The sequence below is a fragment of the Dermacentor andersoni genome, chromosome 11 (assembly GCF_023375885.2).
Source record: "Dermacentor andersoni chromosome 11, qqDerAnde1_hic_scaffold, whole genome shotgun sequence".
Lineage (NCBI taxonomy): Eukaryota > Metazoa > Arthropoda > Arachnida > Ixodida > Ixodidae > Dermacentor > Dermacentor andersoni.
This window is the reverse complement of record NC_092824.1, coordinates 65,938,970-65,958,211: the sequence shown is the minus strand read 5'-3', so window position 1 is coordinate 65,958,211 and position 19,242 is coordinate 65,938,970. Positions and strand designations below refer to the sequence as shown.

At 43.1% G+C, this 19,242-nt stretch overlaps 1 protein-coding gene across 2 annotated transcripts in view; it reads right to left on the bottom strand.

Moving 5' to 3' along the window:
• LOC126518382 (KICSTOR complex protein SZT2-like) overlaps nt 1-19,242 on the bottom strand; it is a 256,520-nt gene that overhangs the window by 72,135 nt on the left and 165,143 nt on the right. For both annotated transcript variants that reach the window (XM_050168245.3, XM_055064554.2), the window contains 7 exons: nt 18,225-18,383; nt 16,662-16,761; nt 16,177-16,238; nt 12,845-12,912; nt 9,906-10,047; nt 8,533-8,657; nt 4,094-4,258 (listed from right to left, as the gene is read on the bottom strand). In XM_050168245.3, coding sequence (XP_050024202.2) covers nt 4,094-4,258; nt 8,533-8,657; nt 9,906-10,047; nt 12,845-12,912; nt 16,177-16,238; nt 16,662-16,761; nt 18,225-18,383 — 821 coding nt within the window. The remainder of the gene's footprint in view (nt 1-4,093; nt 4,259-8,532; nt 8,658-9,905; nt 10,048-12,844; nt 12,913-16,176; nt 16,239-16,661; nt 16,762-18,224; nt 18,384-19,242) is intronic.

Below are 19,242 nucleotides of genomic sequence, written 5' to 3'. Positions count from 1 at the left end.
ACTTCGGCTTGAATTTCAGTATTCGAAATTTTCGAAGCACTCAAATGGACGAATATAACATTTTTCCACTAATAATCCGCATCCCCAATGACAAAACTCAGAAGAAAGAAAACTTGCCTGTATAAGCCACAGAGATAACTGCATACAATGCCCAAATCTCTGAAAAACAGTCTCCATTCGTGGATGCACACATTGTCCAAGCTGTATCTTCGACTAGCAGCTCTGTTCCCCACCTTTTCAGCGATGCTGATGGCAGAGAACTTTGCCCCAAAGACAAATTCATGGCAGCGCAGACCATGATGCTGTGAAACCACACTTCGAGGGGCAATTCACGCTGCAGTGAAGCCACACCTAAAGTCGAAATTCACCTTAAACCCAAACCCCGATTTCACTAATAAATGAAAAAAAAATTATAATATTGTAAATTTTAAAACAGGTATAATCAGCAGCTTTGGTTTTGGTGAGTAAGTTGCATCACATAGGTCACAGCAAAGACAAGGCAAAGACGAATTTGTTTTCGATTATTCAACAGAATGCAATGTTGGGCTAGTTGGGTTATGCGTTAAATGTGGTTTTGGTGCAAGGAAAGCTAAGTTGAAAAAAGAAGGGACAGAAAGAGAGCCAAACGTTATTCAAAAATTATCTGCAGCAGCCACACAGCTTCCCAAGAGCGTAAGGATGCTCTGAATAGATTTGCGTCGATGCAGCATTAAAATATGACTTTGGTGGCTGATGCTTGGCAAAACGGCGGTGGACTGCAAACCATTGCAGGAGTTTTGTTGCAGATCATGCCTCAGATTAAGCACGTGGGCTAGACTGCAGTGCTCAAGACCAGCAAGCGTGCCTACCTAGTTTGTCTGTCCACTTACACAGCAAAACAGGTTAAGCTTGCATGTGATGGAAAACATCAAGGTGAATTTGTGAAATACAACATGAACTGCCAGAGCCATGCAGTCAAGCCCACACTTCACAGCATCATCGTGATGCATGACAGGCGAACGTGAAATGCTCCAATGGCCTCAACCACCACAAAACTTTAACACCTCAAGGCAGGGTTCTTCGCCATTCGAAGTATCGTTATCTCCTAGGGAACCCCAACTTCTCCTCACCCCTGCATGTTAAGCTCCCTTCTTCTCTCCTTCACAGTCGCCCATTCTCCTCCGCTTTAGACGTCGCCATATTGCGTTTAGTAGTTAGCAAATAGCGCACGCAGCTCCGGCGAACTCATATGTCACCCATTCCCGTGGCGCTCCCTCAGTCTGCGCAAAGTGCTTTGCAATATGGCGGTGAGCCAAATCACCGTTGTGATCTTTGTCTCGGTCGCCATATCAGTGACTGATTCGTCAATGATAACATCCGGTGTGTGAATTCAGCTTTGTCAGCATGGCCGAAGAATGGGGGGATAGAGCTGCTGGCCGACGAAACTGCTTTTGCAAAGATCTGAGCAGTGTTGTACATGTATACGGTTACTTCCGTCGATTATACATGGGGGTAATTTTTTTCTTTCCGGGCTGTTAAAATTGGGGGTTGCGGATTATACGCGGTGGCAGGTTATACATGCGAAAATACAGTGCTTGAACTATCCACTTTTCAACTATTTGAAACTAATAACTATATTCATTTCGACTTCACTTTGAACTAAAAAATTTATATTCGCACAAGCCTAAATTAAACAGTCTTGCAAATCCCAATATGGCCAAAACAAGTCACAATTACACAGTGTCTTAACAGTGCAAATTCCAGTATTTTGGAGACAGCTCTATCACTGGTTCTTTGTAACAAAGGCACTGGGGATCCCTCCGCAGCACTGAAAAGCAACAGGGGAGAGGGGCGCATATGACACATTTAGGAGGTCAATGGGTGACAGAGAAAACTCTGTCCCCATTGTTAACAGGGGCGATGAGACAAATGGACCGACAATCATAATGAGCATATTTTCTTGGGCACGATACGAAGCGTGCCATTAAAAGTATCTGCAACGCTTACTTCAGAACACATGGGGAACAACATTTTTTACAGGTTTTCTCAGTCCCTGATCTCTTCTCAATTTTGCTGTGTACAGATGCAGGCAATGCTGAATAATTATAGTAATGGTGATAACGCATCAAAAATGGTTGTCAATTTAGGTTGAATGACACAATGCTTTTTCAGACGACTTTTCAAGACAGAGAACTAGACCAAAAATGAGAGGGAAAAAACAACAACAAAGCAACACATTTTAACTCCATATATTAAAAGCAAGATTATTTTAGGGACCAATCTATGCAGTTAGCATTGCCGTTTGTTGGGTGTGTTGGTAAACTGAAAGCATATTTAGCGCCAGCAAACAAGGACGGAAGGGAGACGATTATTGAGGTTCAGGCTACCTGGCGGAATAGTGATACGTGTGTTAGTGCCTCTTCGGTCGACTTGTTAGATAAGGAGACGGCTTTTTTGGATGGTTAAGATTTGGATGAGGTGGTGCCACTGTGCATGGGTTATAAAGGTGTATTTCCTGAAAATGAAGTTGTTATAGCGCATTGTGGTGTCGTCTCCCTTCTGTCCTTGTTTGCTGGCGCTAAATATGCTTTCAGTATGCAGTTAGGTTTTTTAAGGTTTAAGCCTTTACTGAAAATTCTAGAGGTAAGGCAAGAAAAAAAAGAGAGAGAGAGGGAAAAATTCATTCACAGAAAAGCAGAGAGGTCGGCCTGAGCAAGAAAAAAAATGTTTTTTTTTTCTTGCTGAATTGTGGTAGTCAGTACGAAGTTTCTAGCTAAATGTCTTCGTCCAATCCTGAATGATAGGAAGCAAGCAGCATTCTTTATTGGTTTACAGGAGGAACACCGGATGAGCTAGAAGTCCAATGTGCGACTCGTTTTCTTTTGAAATCACAATCAGAGGAGACATGCAGGATCACCAGATGCAGTGCTGCCATATAAGTGATGTACAGCATATGAAATGTGCACCTATGGTTCACATGTGACGAGAGCTGTCTGTGCAAATTCCAAATGAAGCCATGGGTGACTTGGGGTGAAGCCCAATTCCAGCGTTCTGCCTGGGGTTTCCCACCGAAAAAAGGTCCCAGAAGAATTTTCCTCTTTTTGTTTATTACATTTATCCTCTGTGTGTTTAGCACATTTAGATAGAAAATGAACTTGGGTATATATATATGTGCTATCATTAAAGAGTTAAAAGGACACTAGAGGCAAATGTTAAGTTAAGCTAAAGTGATAGATTAATACTGGAGAACGTCTAAGGCGTCATTATTATAGGGAACAGAGCTTTAATAAGCAAGAAATTAAAGTGTAAATATAAAACATGATTTGACATTCTACCGAGAGATTCCAGTACTAGCCTGATTATGTCGTAACACCCGATTATAACAGCGTCACTAGTACTCAACCGCTGATAATAAAAAGATAATTGCCTTGAATTATAAGGCGGAAGAAGATGCTACTTGTCCACTTCTATTTCAGTCTGAGAAAAAAAATCATTGACGTTACCCTTGGCACACAACACCGGCAGTCAAATGGTTTAGTTTCTGCTCAATCCCACACTGCCTGCACTCTCACGTTTTGGTAGTTTCAGTATCGCGTAGTGCAGCACTGGTTTTGCTGGCTTTTGAAGCTTATACTAACTGCAAGCAGCAGAATAAGATATGTCTATGTGATGTCTTGGCTCAGTGTTTAGCCATGCTTTTGCAGTTAACGAAAAAAAGAAAAGAAAAAAACATGGCACCTAGTAGCGATGACTCTCAGAGCACCGTTTCCCTGATAACTTACTTAAAGTTTCCTAGGAATGGGATACGCTATTTGCTCACATTGACAATCATCATTGATGGCTTCTGTACAATATTTTCTCTACCCTATGTCAAGGATAAAGCTGAGGAAGAGGTGGCCTGAGTCAATAATTACACAATAATGATGTCTTGACAATTACAAGGCCAGTGGCACAATGGAAAAAAAAAAAGGATTGACACACCAAATCCAGTTAGGACCTTTCAACTGCTGTTGCAGCAAAAGGGGACAGGAAATGCTTTCCTCATAAACAAGCACTTTCCTTACCGAAAAAAAAAAAAAAAAAAAGTCAGAGAATGTGTCTCTTAAGCCCTCACCTTGAAATGGTTCTCTGGTTTGGGGTCAGTGTATTTGGGTGTTGGCAAGAAAGTGTGCAGGTCCTGGCGCAAGTATTCCATCAGTGCCTGCAGGTATGGCAGCAGCTGGGCCTGGACTGTGCAGTACAGCTGTGTCGTCGGCTCCTTCTGGGGCTTCTGGATGAACTGCACCGCATCAGAGGGAACACAACAGAATGCTCGACCGACTGCTGCTTGCTGTCGTGAAGAATTTGGCAAACTGCACTTGAAGGAACTCATAACTCATCCAACCCGAGAAGTGGGAGACATCTGTAGCACTGAGCGCCATAACTGATGTGCCTTGTGACTTCACTTATATGCAGACCATCAGTTCCATAAGAACACATCCACCGCTGCATTACTATCCTTTCTTGGGGACATTTAGAATAACCTGCTTACCACCTGCTTACTATCAGTGCAGTGGAGACCATAATGTCTTTCTTTGGCAACATAACAGTGGCAGCCGCAGACATTAGTGAATGTGACAGTCACTAATTAACTAAAAATTACTTTGAATTACTTTAGCATATGCCTTGTAAGTGCACAATTTAAACAGGGTCAGTGTTCTCAGGGTGTCTTTGATTGTAAAACTTCATTATAGTGAGGCCGTTGGGACCAGAAAAAATATTCGCTTTAGTATCAGTACTTTTGCTATAGCTGTAGTTCACTGTTTTTCCTTTCTGTAACTCCGATAAAAAATTTTCTAAGCATGGTTGGTTTATTTTCAATAAAAAGAGTGCAACGTCCTTCTTTATTGAAATACAGATTACCCTTTTTTGGCTATGCCCTTGTATTTCATTGTCTCAGCATCGACATCATAAAGCAGCTTCTGCTTGTCAAGTCAAGACGGAACATTCTGTTTTGACATGAGGGCTACCGTACTTATTCAAATCTAGGCCAACAGTTTTTTTTTTTTTTTTCAAATAATTATATATGAAACTCTAATGTCAGCTTAGATTGGAGGATTTCAAAAAATATGAGCCAGTTTCTAATTGAAATTGATAAATATGGCACATAGCTAGTGCCATTTAGAAAAGTCAGTAACGCAGCTCCTACTAATGTGCCAGTAGCCAAGTGAAACATACGAGTGGCACTGCAATTGACCTGTGTCATATCGATGTGTGGCATGGCATTATCGTAATGGCACCAAACAGGCAATGCCACTATAGTGCCGCTTTCAAACGAAAAGTTGTGCTAGCCGCAGAGGCATCTTCAAACGTTCAAGCAGGGCGGGACTTCGGCATCGAAGAGAAAAATTCACGCAGTAACTCCTCTGGTAGTTGTCTAAGTATGCACAAGCACTGTGCAACTTGCTCGTCTCCACGCAGCCTGGTGTCATTATCAATGTTATGGAACTTGATCTGACCAGTATAAACCCTTATCAAACCTGATTGGTCGTTCGCTTATCATGTTCGCCATCGAAAATGATAAGGCAGGTTTAATTAAGATAGAGTTCCTAACAGCACTCGAACCCACGACCATTGGTGTTAATCAGGGTTAATTTAATTAGTCACAGTTAATACATTGTTAATTCAAAGCACTCAAACCCTCTACTTTTGGTGGGAGTCTAACCCATGAACTTTGGTGTTGAGGTGAATTAAGGTTAATTCAGCAAAGCTGTTGCAAAACTACTACTACATTTGCTGACGGGGGTATAAAATTCCTTATTGTTGGTTAGGATGCTTGTTTTCAGCTTGTTCTTTACTACAACCTATGCCATTCTGCGTGTTGTATGGGTGATTTCAATGAATGTATGCACTGTTCGCTTCACTTTGCCAAGCACTTACTGCCTCTGCGTTACGTGGGCATGAGCCATTCATTATCTTACGTGATGGACAAATTTCTCATTGGGTAGGTATAGAAATGCTTACGCATTTAAAAACTTCCATTGTTGGAGGTGGCAATGGGAGATGCTCTTTGCTTGTGCTGCAATGAGGATGGCATTTACCGGACCACAGCAGCGATGATGACATAGAATGAGCTTGGCATGTTCACATTCAATAAATTCTGTTTTCAATTTTTGAGTGCCATCCTCGCTTTTTTGTTCAGTCTACATTCAAAGCAAGCTTTTTTTTTTCTGGCTTTATGGGGTTGGCTTAGAATCGGGGCTGCCTTAGATCCGAGTAAATATGGTATTTTCTCTTTGCCTATACAGTTGCCGACTGATTTTTCGGACATGCTCGATTATTCGGTCTGCTTCGCGGCACCGCCATACTCCCCATAGACCATAATGCATAACAACTGCCAAAAGTTCGGACACTTGCAACCTGTCATCTGATTTTTCGGACACTTGTTGAGCCAACTCGATCGAGAGCACCATGTACCAACTCTGACCGGTGCATGGTTCGACTTGCTGAACGCCATTTTTGTTTTGAACGGAGCCTCCTTGCTGCCCCATGAAGTGGCACTACTGCGAATCCCCACTCATCATCATCGTTTCTGCCTGGTTTGATAGAGTGGCTACAGCAGTTCCGGTCTCAGCTTAGTGGGCCATGTCAAGACAATCCAGCAGCTGATTTGTTTCTTTCTTCGTGCATGACGCTGCGAGTAGGCCACATTTTTCGTTTGTGCGACTGGTGTCGGCGTGACGGCATGGTGGTGTTTGCTATGTGTGCTGTACACGGCATACGGAAACACCGCGTCAAGTGTCTAACGGCACCGACAGTGCCCGCGCAGATTGCGCTGGGGAATGCCGGCAAGCGGGTGCCAGGAGGCCTAAAATTTGTCGCTTGCCAGTGTGCTCCCTACTAACGCCGAAAATGTTCTGCCGAGACCTGCGCAGTGGTTGCATTGCAATTTTGGACACCGTCTCATTTAACAGTTTCACAGATGCTGCACTGACATGCGCAGAACTCAACAACGGCGAGATCATTGGTCAGGTTTCTGCTGCACCGCCGGATGACGACTCCGAGTCGGAAGATGACGCACCATGTGCTACGCTGCCGTCACATGTGGAGCATGTACAAGCAGTGACTGTGCTTTCAGCCGCCTATGGTGACCGTACGCCCCTCTCTGAGATTCAGGCTTATCTGATTGTGCGTAAATGAAACGGCGTACAACGGCACATTCACAATTTCTTCAAGCCTACTGCCGAGCTCAAATAAGTGCGTGGAAATAAAGGATTTTGCTTTTTTTTTTTCTTAATCTGCTTTTTCGGACACCTGTTTATTCAGACATTTCCGCAGTCCCCATGAGGTCCGAATAAACGGTCGGCAACTGTACTGGAAACAAGAGTATAGCTAGTATAAAAAATCATCATTTCTTTCTCTTTTATTTATGCTAGAAAGGTGCAGCTCCATCTACCTACCTGAAGCTATTTTTACAGCAGAAGTTTAGCATGAAAACTACACTTTCTACACCACAGTTTCGATGAGTATAGGCAGCAGACGACAAACATGCAATGTCGCAAACATGTGGTGCCATTTTGTCTGCGACTGTCGGTGCAGTCGGTATACATATATGGCGACGACAGTGACGTGGTATACTGCACGGATGGCAGTAAAGTGCTGAAGTGACCGTGTGTCACAGAGAAAGGTGACCTTAACTTCCAACATGATAGAATTGTATTACTCATGGATAGTGTATATATGAATAGGCTACTTCAGACTCCGTACTGTGTTACATGCATAATGAAGTTGTTTTCTTGCACTGTGCATTCACGATGCATTTAGGTGCAGTTTGTCTAAATTCGTTGATGAAAAGAAACTAGTACATCAGCTTTTAGTGCTCAGGCAAGAGCGACTATATAGCCAGTGGGTGCGAAGTCAGGCAATGTGCGAAGTCAGGTGCTTTTCGTCTGCTAATGCAGAAGATGACGCGCAGTCTGCTGTGATTCGCTACAATCCAGACAGCCAAGTGCAGCACAAAACATCATAGCCTCTGTCCTGCGCTACACTTCTCAGATAGCCTTATGATAGACTCTGTTAACACAACCCAACATTGGCACTTGTATGCAAGCAGTGGATAGCCTCACAGGGATGGTTTGCATTGCCTAAGGCTGCACGACACTGTTAGTGCGTAAGATGCAGACCAAAGGAAAGGAGGGACTGCTATCTTCACATGTGCAGACGCTGCCAACATTTGACAAGTGCACCGTGATAGGAAAGCATGGTGACCACCATGACAAGAATTCAAGGCAGTCAGTAATTGCACAGATTGTCACAATTACTGAAACTGTGAGTTGACAGCTCGGTGAGTACAATCGTTTACTTCGTCATTGTCCCGAAGTCACAATTTCTCATGCATTCCTCCTTGTACTTATTACTTTTGTTTTGTTCAATGGCACGGCTATTCCTATTGCTCTGAATATATTAAGGAAGCTTATATTCTTTTTTTCTTTTATATACCCATTTTTTTGCTATACCCACCTTCATATTCAAATTTTTACTAGAGTTACAATCACTCTTGTAATCCTTGCATACCTGGACATCGTCAATGGTGAGATTGCACGCAGGGTTTCGTGCCAAGGTGGTTGTGAGAACTTCCAAGACTGCATCATCCAGACGATTCTGCATGACTGAGACTAGGTCCTCTTTGATGGCAAAACCTGCACAGGAAATAAACATGGGTGAGTCATCTGCTCCCCAATGGAAGCTAAAACTTGTGAGAGCACTCGCCTATCTTGCGTCCCCTGACATTCACTTTCATCGCATAACATAAATCTTGCGACTCCCGACATTCGGCATCCCCGCAACACACATTTAGCAGAGAGAGTTGGTGCTGTAGCTGCGGGCACAGGGTGAGATGGCACAAGTGTTTCAATGCTACTGGCACCATACGAAGTGGATAACTCAGCAGTGTGAGGAATTTGGTTCCCTCTCTTTCAATGCAAGATATTCGCATACGTGGACCAACTGCACCCTCACAGGTGCCCTTAGTGGAACTGTCCTGCGAAGGGCTTCCTGTACAGATTCGGAGCACAGTGCAGGCCTGGGCATACGTGTTCACTCCAACACGTTTCTGTCAGCGAGACTACGCCAATGAATAACTTGGGCAACAATTAGTGTCCAGCATGGGCCAACATTCACTCTTTATCCTTGTGCAGTGGGTCCAACTTTTTCTATTCCTCAGCACATTTAATTGAGAAGCTATCTATTGTATGTACATTGGTTAGCTGGTATTGTATAAAAGAAATACAAAAAGCGATAAATGCCCTTTGTTGAATGTTTGCACTACTTTGTTCTGAATGTCCTTTGTTGCAAAGAACACCTGAGGGCCCACAAACTTGAACTAATAATGAGAAACACAATGAGGCCAGCTGAAAGACTTTTCTCAACAACACTTCTGCCCTTTAAGTAAAGCCCAGTGCTTGCAGTCTGCACCACTCTGGCCTTCAATGCGAAACACAAGAATACCTGAAAACTTCAACTAGACTTGCCCTCAACTGACCCTTCCCTGCCATTTGCAGGCTTAAATATCTTGTGAAGCTGGTTACTGATGCCGGCACAATTTGTGAAGAGAAGAGTACTACTTGTGTGCCCACAAAGTACAAGTTGCCACAACTGTTCAAATAACTTTCCCTGTGGCTTTTGTTTCCCTGGCAAATGAAACGTTCAAGGATGGATACAGGTGGCATTAGTCTAAGCAATGCATTGCAGAGAAGCTGAAAAGGTATGCCAACAATCTCTTCACTTTCTTGGTTTACATGCTTTGAATTCACACCAGGGTGCATGTACTTTACCTGAAATATAGAGTCAAACCCACTTATAACGATCGAAGATATAATAATAGCAATAGCTGCAAAAAGTTCTTCAAAATGATCATGGTGAAAATTAACCAATCCTTGCTCTCTCACCTGGTTGGACAATTCCGTGCACATTCATGACGACACACTGCTGTGGTTTGCTGCGGCTGCCCGAGGCATGCGACGTCACACTGACCGTATCGTGAGACTGGTCCCGATCTGAGTGACCTGAGCTCAGCCGGGGTCGGAAGTCCTGTCATCAGTAACAAAGTAAAAGGCCATGCGAACAATGCTCAGAAAGTAACTGAAAAGCACATCAAATCTGTTCCGCCATTAGTTTACAAGTGCGGAACAATTAACCTTTTTCTATCCAAGTAATTTAATTTGGAATCACACGACTTAACTGGCCCTACAAGAGGTGCACCAATGAATATTTCCAAGACAAGACTGCTATAATTAGAAAGATCAGGCTCTAATTTCCAAATGCTGACAAAGATGTACGCACCACTCAAGTGCGTCAATTCCTGTAATGCCACAAGAACATCACTTTGAGGGACTTACACATGTGCGTGCACCACTTCTCACTCTTCATAAATTCAAGCTACTTTTTGGATTGTTTCTTCCTGTACATATTCATTTCTATTAAGCCTGAAAAATTGCCCCAAGTGCAATGCAATAGAAATAAACGTTGGTCTTGTGAAAATGTCTGAAAATAACATAATCCTAATAAGAAATATGCAATAAATATCTGCCGAATGATATGTACAGTGTCTCTGTCATTATTCATACATTTTACCAAGGTTAACTTCACATCGAAATGATTCACTTTTTTTCTGCCGTGCACTAATTTATGCCTGAATGGGTTTACCTACAGCTTCACAGACTACCCAATACACACAATTGGTTCACTAAGTAGTACAGTGATGCGTGAACTAGAGATGTCATCACAAGGACTGTGCAATTATATAATCTCAGTCACACTCCATTATACCACAGTGCATACACTCATATTAGGAGAGTGTGAATATCAAATTTTCGATTTCGAAGCTAATTCCAATAATGAAAAACCAAGTGCGAGTCGAATAGAATTATTTTCAAATATTTTTCAAATACGAATACAGTGAACTCTCGATAATTCGAAACCTCTTAATTCGTAATTGACGGATAATTCAAACTGCTCCCTTTGTCAGGGCAAAGACCTATGCATTTGAATTCAGAAAAACTCCAGCGAATTCGAAGCATGTAACTCTTTCTTCCTGCCCATCTTTCCTCATAATTTTTACGGCACATGACCACAATGTGACATGCCGTAAAAATGATGAGGAAAGGTGCACAGAAAGCCAAGAGCAAACCAGAGCAAGTATAGCAGCGTGTGCCCTCCTTTCCCATCTGGCTTAAAAGGAGCAGGAAGGAGCCCCCAGAGCCCACTTGATCACATCACTGAACAATCACTACACCCCCTTCCTAGCGAGCACTTGATCACATCATCTCCAACATTGGGCAAGCGAGAGTACGTGCCTAAAGTCGCCATCCTTCTGGGCTCACTCTCACATGTTTTCCCTCGCACCCACAACAAACAGTGCGTGACGTGCAACCTTATCGCATTGGGACATTATACAGAACCTAGGCTTCCTCTGGTACATGTCGTGTGCTGATGGAGGACACAGATAACACTTTTTAAATGCGAGCCCAGTCACGGTTTTGGTTTTGTGCACTGTACCAGACTATTGATCGGGCGCTATGTTTAAAGGGGCTCTCTTCAGTTTGCAGTCCATTTTATACAAATAAATTTCCAGTCCCCTCAAAGTTCAAGTTAACAAGATTCTACTGTACTGTTGATTTTGCAAAAATGTAGCCGTTTTCATCAACCTAACGTAAGAAAAAGATAAGCAAGTTAATTGCACAGCAAATAATGTACAGGAAAATTATGCCTTGTGGTCAACGAAATTCTCAACTACAAGTTATCAGCAGATATCGCTTCGTAAGTCACGTCAACAGTGGGCACCACGCTTACACCCCAACTCCCACGGATCTTCTTCTCGACCCAAAATTTAATGATGCAGATATCTTTTAACCTGTCCTTATGGCAGTGAGAGCTGTTGCAATAAGCAAGAGAAAATTTGGAGGATGCTTAAGCTTCGCCTTTAAGAGTGGAACGCGATAGCATTCAAAGATCCTTGACTGCTTCTCATGCTTCCCGGCAACTGCAGCGTATGTAACTGCAATGTTCACCAGGAAACGTTTGCGGCGAACGCTATGCACGAAGCAGGCCTTCTGGTTGAAATGTGGCCTCTTGCATGGGCCGCGATGCGGCGGAGGCGAGCGCCATCTGGAAGTGTTTCAAGGAAGCGGGCGCGTCGCTCCGTGGACTCTGAGATATTTACGCACCGGCACGTGCAAATGGCGGACGCCGTCTCCAGTCTGTGCATTGTAGAAATGCTGGAAAAGGGGTTTATTTGAGTTTTCGCGTAACAGATTTATGTTTTCCCGTATATTCAGACTACAATCCGAGAGCTATCATGTATGCAGGTTGTGTGTAAGTCGTAGTTTACGATTTTTCCACGTGTTTTAGCTTGGGAAATTCAATTAGTTCAGTGAAGTGTTTGCGTCACAGGAACAGCCTGGGTATGTGTGGTTTGAAAATCATTTTGCCGAAACGATGTCCAATGCCAGATGCAGATACGGGCTGCCACCGCTGATGCCTGATTTTCTGCGATAGGGGCTCCTTTATGTTATCGCATTAAGATTGCTGCTGGTTAATGAGCTTATCAAAGTCTTTCCACAGTGCTGACGTGGAAGGAGCCCCATCAGGAGTCTTCGTTGTTGAGGACATATCTGGGTTCCTTGGTGTTGAAATTTTCCTTGATTCTTCTAAAGGCAAAAATTAAATTAAATTCTGGGGAAATTCATTTCTTTTTATAGATTACTAGTAACATAAAGAATTCTTCATTGGCTTTCAATATATCAAAGTGTAACTAGGAAAAGCAGAGAAAGTGAATCAGCATCTGTAGGCAAATTGTAGCTAAAATAAATCCACAACTGAGACTTACAAATTCCTCATCCTGATCGCAGACTGCTTTCTTCTGTACCAAGCTGACCAGTGAGGAGCTCCTTGAACCTGTCGGGAACACGATGATGATAATGTAAAGAACAGGTGAACAGGGCGAGTTCTGAGGACAACTGTAAAAACAGAATGACACGCTGGATACCACAGAGTTTCTACTTTCAAAAATGTGCTGTTGTGCAAGCTCGTAACATATTCAGAAATGACGGCAATTATTTAAACCTATGAGGGTCAAATTTGTTCACCAAATGCGACCCCCCAGGTCGAATTTTTTTGTTGCAGATTTAAAATCTTCAGACTGATCTGTTTCAAAATACATTTACTGCAATTTTTTTAGAGTGACCATAAAGTGACAAAAAAATATTTTCCGTAGGTAGACATGCATTGTTTATTCACAAATTCAGATGGGCTTCCACAAATACTTATAATATCAATAAAAATGCAGACACACTGAAATAGATATATTGCGATTCGGCACATGGGACATAGTGTGCATTGGAGGAATCGCCACTCGGCTCTCTTGCAGCAGAGCGACCAATGCACACGGCCATAGCGTAATCAACTCGTGTATGTGAGCGCACACAAGCAAACTCGATGGTTGTCCACCCGTCACAAAACCCAAACGAGTCATAAACTTGCAGTTATCCTTCATTTCGTTGCCAACGAGGGGCAATCAGTTTTTGCGAGCCATGTCTTAAGAAAAGAAACGCAAGCATGGCAGCATTGTTTGTATGTGGCGGCATTGCTTGTAATATGCCAGTGCCGGCCTGTGAAAAAATGTAATCACATCCCTGTGAGCAACAGACGAGCAAGCACCCAGCAACGAACCTTCGAGAGATTAGAAAGCAGACAAACATCAGTTTTTACGACCACAACGAACAGAAACAGCCCAAACTGAAACTGAACTGAAACAACTGAAACTAACCGCTGCGCGCCCTCACATGCGGGGATGCACAAGTGGTCAATGAAATGCCAGCATAAATAACCTGTGGAATGAAAACCAAGAGACTTCGGAGAAAAAAAAATTCCTTGTATCCACACAGGGTGACAGCACTTGCTGGGCAACAGAGAGTTGAAAAATTGGCATGTTTTTCAAACATACAGATGGCACTGTAAATATATGGCATCAACCATTTGGGACTTGTTCACGGCACATGCATTTATGGCATTGACCTTCAAAGCAGTAGAAGGCACGAGTCCTAAACAGGCTGAATATCTGTGCAGTTTACATATGCAGCCAGTGAGTGAGTGGAGTACTCGTGTTGGTCATGCAGATAGGTCACAGCCCTTTTAGGAAAGTGCCAAGCTGGCTTTCATTACAATGCCGAAATGCCCAATGTATGGCTGCCAGCACCCTCTTAAAATGTTGATTAATCTGCAGTTGGTGCTCTGTTAATGCTTTCATGAGTTAAATATGATGCGTAGGAATGTACAAAAGCAAAAAGAACACACTAGCCTCAGATTAATCAGCACTTATGCTATCTGTGAGTCACCATATTTTGAGCAATGTATGGCACAGGAAAGCTTGTTTGGCACTCTTTCAAAAGTTTCAGTATGGGCTGTGTGCCCACACTTCACACAAATTCAGCTTTCTCCTAAATTCTGTGCTCTGTAACTCTTGGCACCAATATCACAGTAGTACTGCATCGAAAGATCCCCAGTACACTGAATACCTAATCTGGATTGTGCGAATAGGGCACCATATTTACTTGACTGTAACAGACTATCATGCGTAATATGTATCTGATTTTCACGGTCATAAGAAATGAGAAGGTCTTCATTGTAACATGCAACTTGCTATGTGAATGTGAAAATTCTTCTTTAATGCTTGCACAAATCATGCACAAGCATGGTGCATCTCTGCATGGTGCATCTGGGCGAAGTGTTTTATGACACCAACAGGTCCTGGTCAAGCAAAAAAAGAAATAAAGAAACTATGGTGCACATGTGTCTGAACTTGCCTAAAGTCAAAACTCTTATACAGTCAACATCCAATTTTCTGGATGCCCAATTTTCCAGACATGTCCAATAATTCGGACGCCTTCGTGGCACTGCCACGTACCCAAAAGAGTCAACGTATAAGAACATCTGAAATTTTGGACGCAAAAAACCTTCGCCGTCCGATTTTCCGGACTTTTTGCCATGACCGCAGGTCTAAAACGGCACTAACTGTATCCACCACTGCCGCCATTTTGATTATCTTGCCTCCCCTAACCGGTGCTCTCACACACAGATCCGTTGGCAGCCGTAGCCACTACCGCAGCGACGCTAAGTCTAGCTACTTTGATGTTCACTATCAAGCTCCTTTCTGTTCGGTGCTGTGTTTTCCATTGAACCAAATCACCACTGTTAGCAATCGCGCCAACTCCACCTTTGTAACCCTCGTCAATGTCTTGGAAGCTCAGGAAGCATGACGCGATGCAAAATGCCGGTTCGCAAAAGTCAGCTACGCCTCAATGCAGGAGTGTTACGCGGTGAATCATACACGAATTATTGCATGTCGGCATCTCATGCAACAACAATTCTTGCCGAGTGGGCCCGTCAGAACTTCCAGCCAAAATTCTCTGCCCGAAAAAGCTGCTCAACAAGGCCAAATTTGATGAGCGCAAACGTGAGTTCACCGAAACTGCAAGAACAGCAACAATCGCCTCGAGCCACTTAGACCCACCAGGTTGGCAAATGCCAGCATCTTGTGCTGCAACGCTTCATGCAATGCTTCACATTACATAAACGTCAACTACAGTTGAGTGTGCTGAATTTTTTAGCGACTTCAGATCGTAAGTTTTTCTGGTTAGTACATTTTTTCCCCCCATTTTTTACCAAACCGTATGAACGAGGTTCTGCTGTGTCAAAGACCATTCCACAGCACAACCGACTTGTAATGTTCGTGAACAAGAAATAACTCAACTTTTGTGCATTCAACATGGCCTTTGAAAAGCACACAGGTTATTTACTACTTTCCAGAATCTCTGGAAACTGTCCAACACATGCGGAGATCTCAGCTATAAAGCTTCACATAGGCATATTTCATATTTCGAATTATCGATACATCAAAATATTTCGCAGTTCCCCTCGAGTTCGATATATCCGGGATCGACTGTAATTGTCCGATTTTCTTATTGGCAGCCTGCAGCTCCTAAGCAGACGACATGCACACCTCGCGGCTGGTGGAAACTACTGTTGTAATGGTGAGCACATTTTAGCTGGTAAGGCTAAACTCCTACAACATACAGTTTAGTAGTCGCTCCATCTGGGCTATGCATTTCCCCAAGTCATTCCCACAAGTTGAGTGCGCTAAAGAAGTGCTTGTCAGCATACCTGAAAATGACACGTCATCTTCAGCACGGCCATGTCGTCCATGACAGGGCATTTCGTGAAGCCTGTGACAAGGCAAAAGCAAATCGAAAATAAAATTCACAGCCTGTGCTAGCATGAATAAAGATATATGATAAAGATGATAAAAATGCAAAGCTATAATAAGGTTGTGGTTTGCAAATACTCATGTGAGCAGGTAAGACTGTTAAATGACAAATGCAAATGGAAACTGCTTACACAGTGTAGAAAAACAAACATCAACAATTTAACATGAAATTCGATTAGTGAAGAGCAATTTACTTGTTCCTCATACTGACTACATCCTGTATTTACTTGTGTAATGCCCACCCTCATGTAAGGCCCACACACCCACTTTGGAGCACGAAAATTTGGGGGATAAGCTTCACTATGCATCACGTGCACACATGCATGCTGGTTAATTACTACAAGCCGCTACTAGATGGCACTAGTTACTGTCCTTTTCTTACCGCAGGTAGAAGACGGAGCCTGAGTTCTCCTGATAGACAAACATGTTCTTGCGGTTGTTGACCGAAAAGCTAGTCAGCACAGCTCTCAGGGATTGCAAACCTGGAAGAAGTAGATAGCAGATCATGGAATACAATGTTCACTATAAAAAACACACAATTACATTAATAATTTCCCCCCCCTAATTGATTGCAATGCATGATTGTGGCACAAGAAGAAGCATGCAAAAATTTCCTACAGTTTGTTTGCACTGGTAGCCTGTATTTAATTAAAAACGACTTCCTTTTGTAGAAACTGCTTTTAATTCAAAAGCATTATATGCCCCATTATGTGAAGATAAAGTGGTGGCGGTGGCACCACTGAGTGATGGTACCAAGAATGGCCGAAGGCGCAAAGAGTAAAAGCGCGTAAAAAATTGCTCGGAATGACGTCAAATTTCTCAGGAAGGTTCCTGTAAGCAAAGTAAATCAATGGCTTTGAAAAGAAAATTTGGAAAATTTCGTTCTGGATGGGAATCAAACCCGGGCCTCCGGAGTGCGAGACGAGCATGCTTTCTCAACGCCATGGTGACTCCACGATTTTGGTTGACTAAAGGTGTGCCTAGTGTGTGTGTCCTTCGAGTTATGAACTTCAGGTGTTGCACTGTGATCGGTTGGCCAACTCAGCAAGGGAACAGCCAGGCAACAGCTCCCACGGTCACGAAACACAGCGCGGTTCCCAAAGAAAAGCTTCGCTTTTAAAACAGACGGTTACTGTTCCAATATTGAATTTCGCACCGAAGCCCCATGGCTGGTGCATCAGCGTGACGTCACAGATTGTAAACTATTTCTTCACATTCCGCCTGTTGTAATTCGGTAAAAGTTTTTGAAACTTCCCAAGTTCAGTCCTTGACTCTTTTAGAATGCAATTTAGTTCATTTTTACAGATAAAAATTTAACTCGGCTCAAAGAGGCACCGTCTGAATCCATGACCACATGGAAAGCTGGTGCGGGGATTTCAAGGGGATGTTGCCACCAGTCTTCTGTTCTTGCATCTCTTCTAGCTTACCAAGCTTCCTCTCATGATAAGAGTAGCTTTTTTTGCATTGTGGAAAGAGTAACTGACCAACACAGCTCAAATCATTTTTCTCTTTAGTGTCCATTTAACGAAAACTGCATGCATGCATCTGCTACTCGATGTAACATACATGCCAATTGTCTCAGAGAATTACTTGGCATTGCCTTGAGAGAAATATACAGGTGGTTGTAGCCTAATGATTAGAGCACCGGGCTGTTGTGTTGGGAGACCGAGGCTCGATTGTACCATCAAACACTTAATAAGTTTATTTTATTGTCCAAATGTCACCTTTGTAAAGAAGATGTTGTACTAGTGCATGTCCCGTGAGACTTGCTGTACCCTCGAACATGCTTTCACCACAGACTAAAGCTGCAACTGAATGGAAGCAAGCGGCTTCCTAAATAGTAATGAAGCGAGAGAAGAAAAAAATTAAATAACAGATGCAATGAACCGGGCCTCATGGCATGTTTCAACTTTTAGCAACACACGCGTGACAAAATGTGACACACCTCGAGAAATGCCACTGCGTCCGCCTCCAGCTCCCGTGTTGAGCCGGGGGTGGAGACTGAAGTGGGTGGACCACACAATGCTACAGTCGAAGGCCCCCGGCTTGAACTTGAGCGTTGCCTCCAGGTAATCGCCGTGGCCCTCTCCAGAACCATCATTATCTTTAGGAGAAAAAAACAAGCAAGATCCTTGTTGATGGATCAATTATTTCATAAATTATGAAGACATAAAAGCCCAAATTTAAACACACTAGAAAGATTAAACGAACACGAAATGCAAACATTAAGTCAAGTTAAAGTGACAGATCAGAGCTTGACAATCTATATATAAGGAATCAATATTATCGCAAACAAAGCCTTAGTAATCAAGAAATTCAGGTAAATGCAGGACACGATTAGAGACTCCTCTGGGACATTCAACTACTTGCCCTATGACGAAAGCACTCCTCATTTAAATTCTTTCACAGTACCTAGCCAATCATTGTATTGCATTATAAGACGAAAGAAAATGCTACTTGACCACTTCTATTTCATTTCTAGAAAAAAGAACTCATTGACATTACGTTTGACAATGACGCACGCGGTCAAAACATATTGTTTTTGCCTGACTCTACGCCACCCACGCTTTCGCATTTCAGTCGTTTCATTATCACCTAGTGTTGCACTGGTTTTGCTGGTTCATGAAACTCGCACACACTGCAAGCAGTAGAGAATTCCACGATTATGTGATGTCGCGGGATGCCCGAATATTTTGTGCCACTTGACCAAAAGCAGCTGCAGAGGCGAATTCACCGCTTTGTCTTGGCTCGGTTTGTCCATGGCCGCGCATTTGCGTTTTGTGCCGAAGACTGTAGCGCCGTCTGTTTGGCGCTGTTCTACTCACCGACGACTGCAAAGGGTGGTGATGGTGCATGCAACGTCACCGCTCCCTGGTTAGGTGGCGGGAGATTTGGATTGCAGTAAAGGTATTTGGACCCTTCAGATGTAATTTTCTTGTAAACTAAGTCTTTCCTTGGCAGGA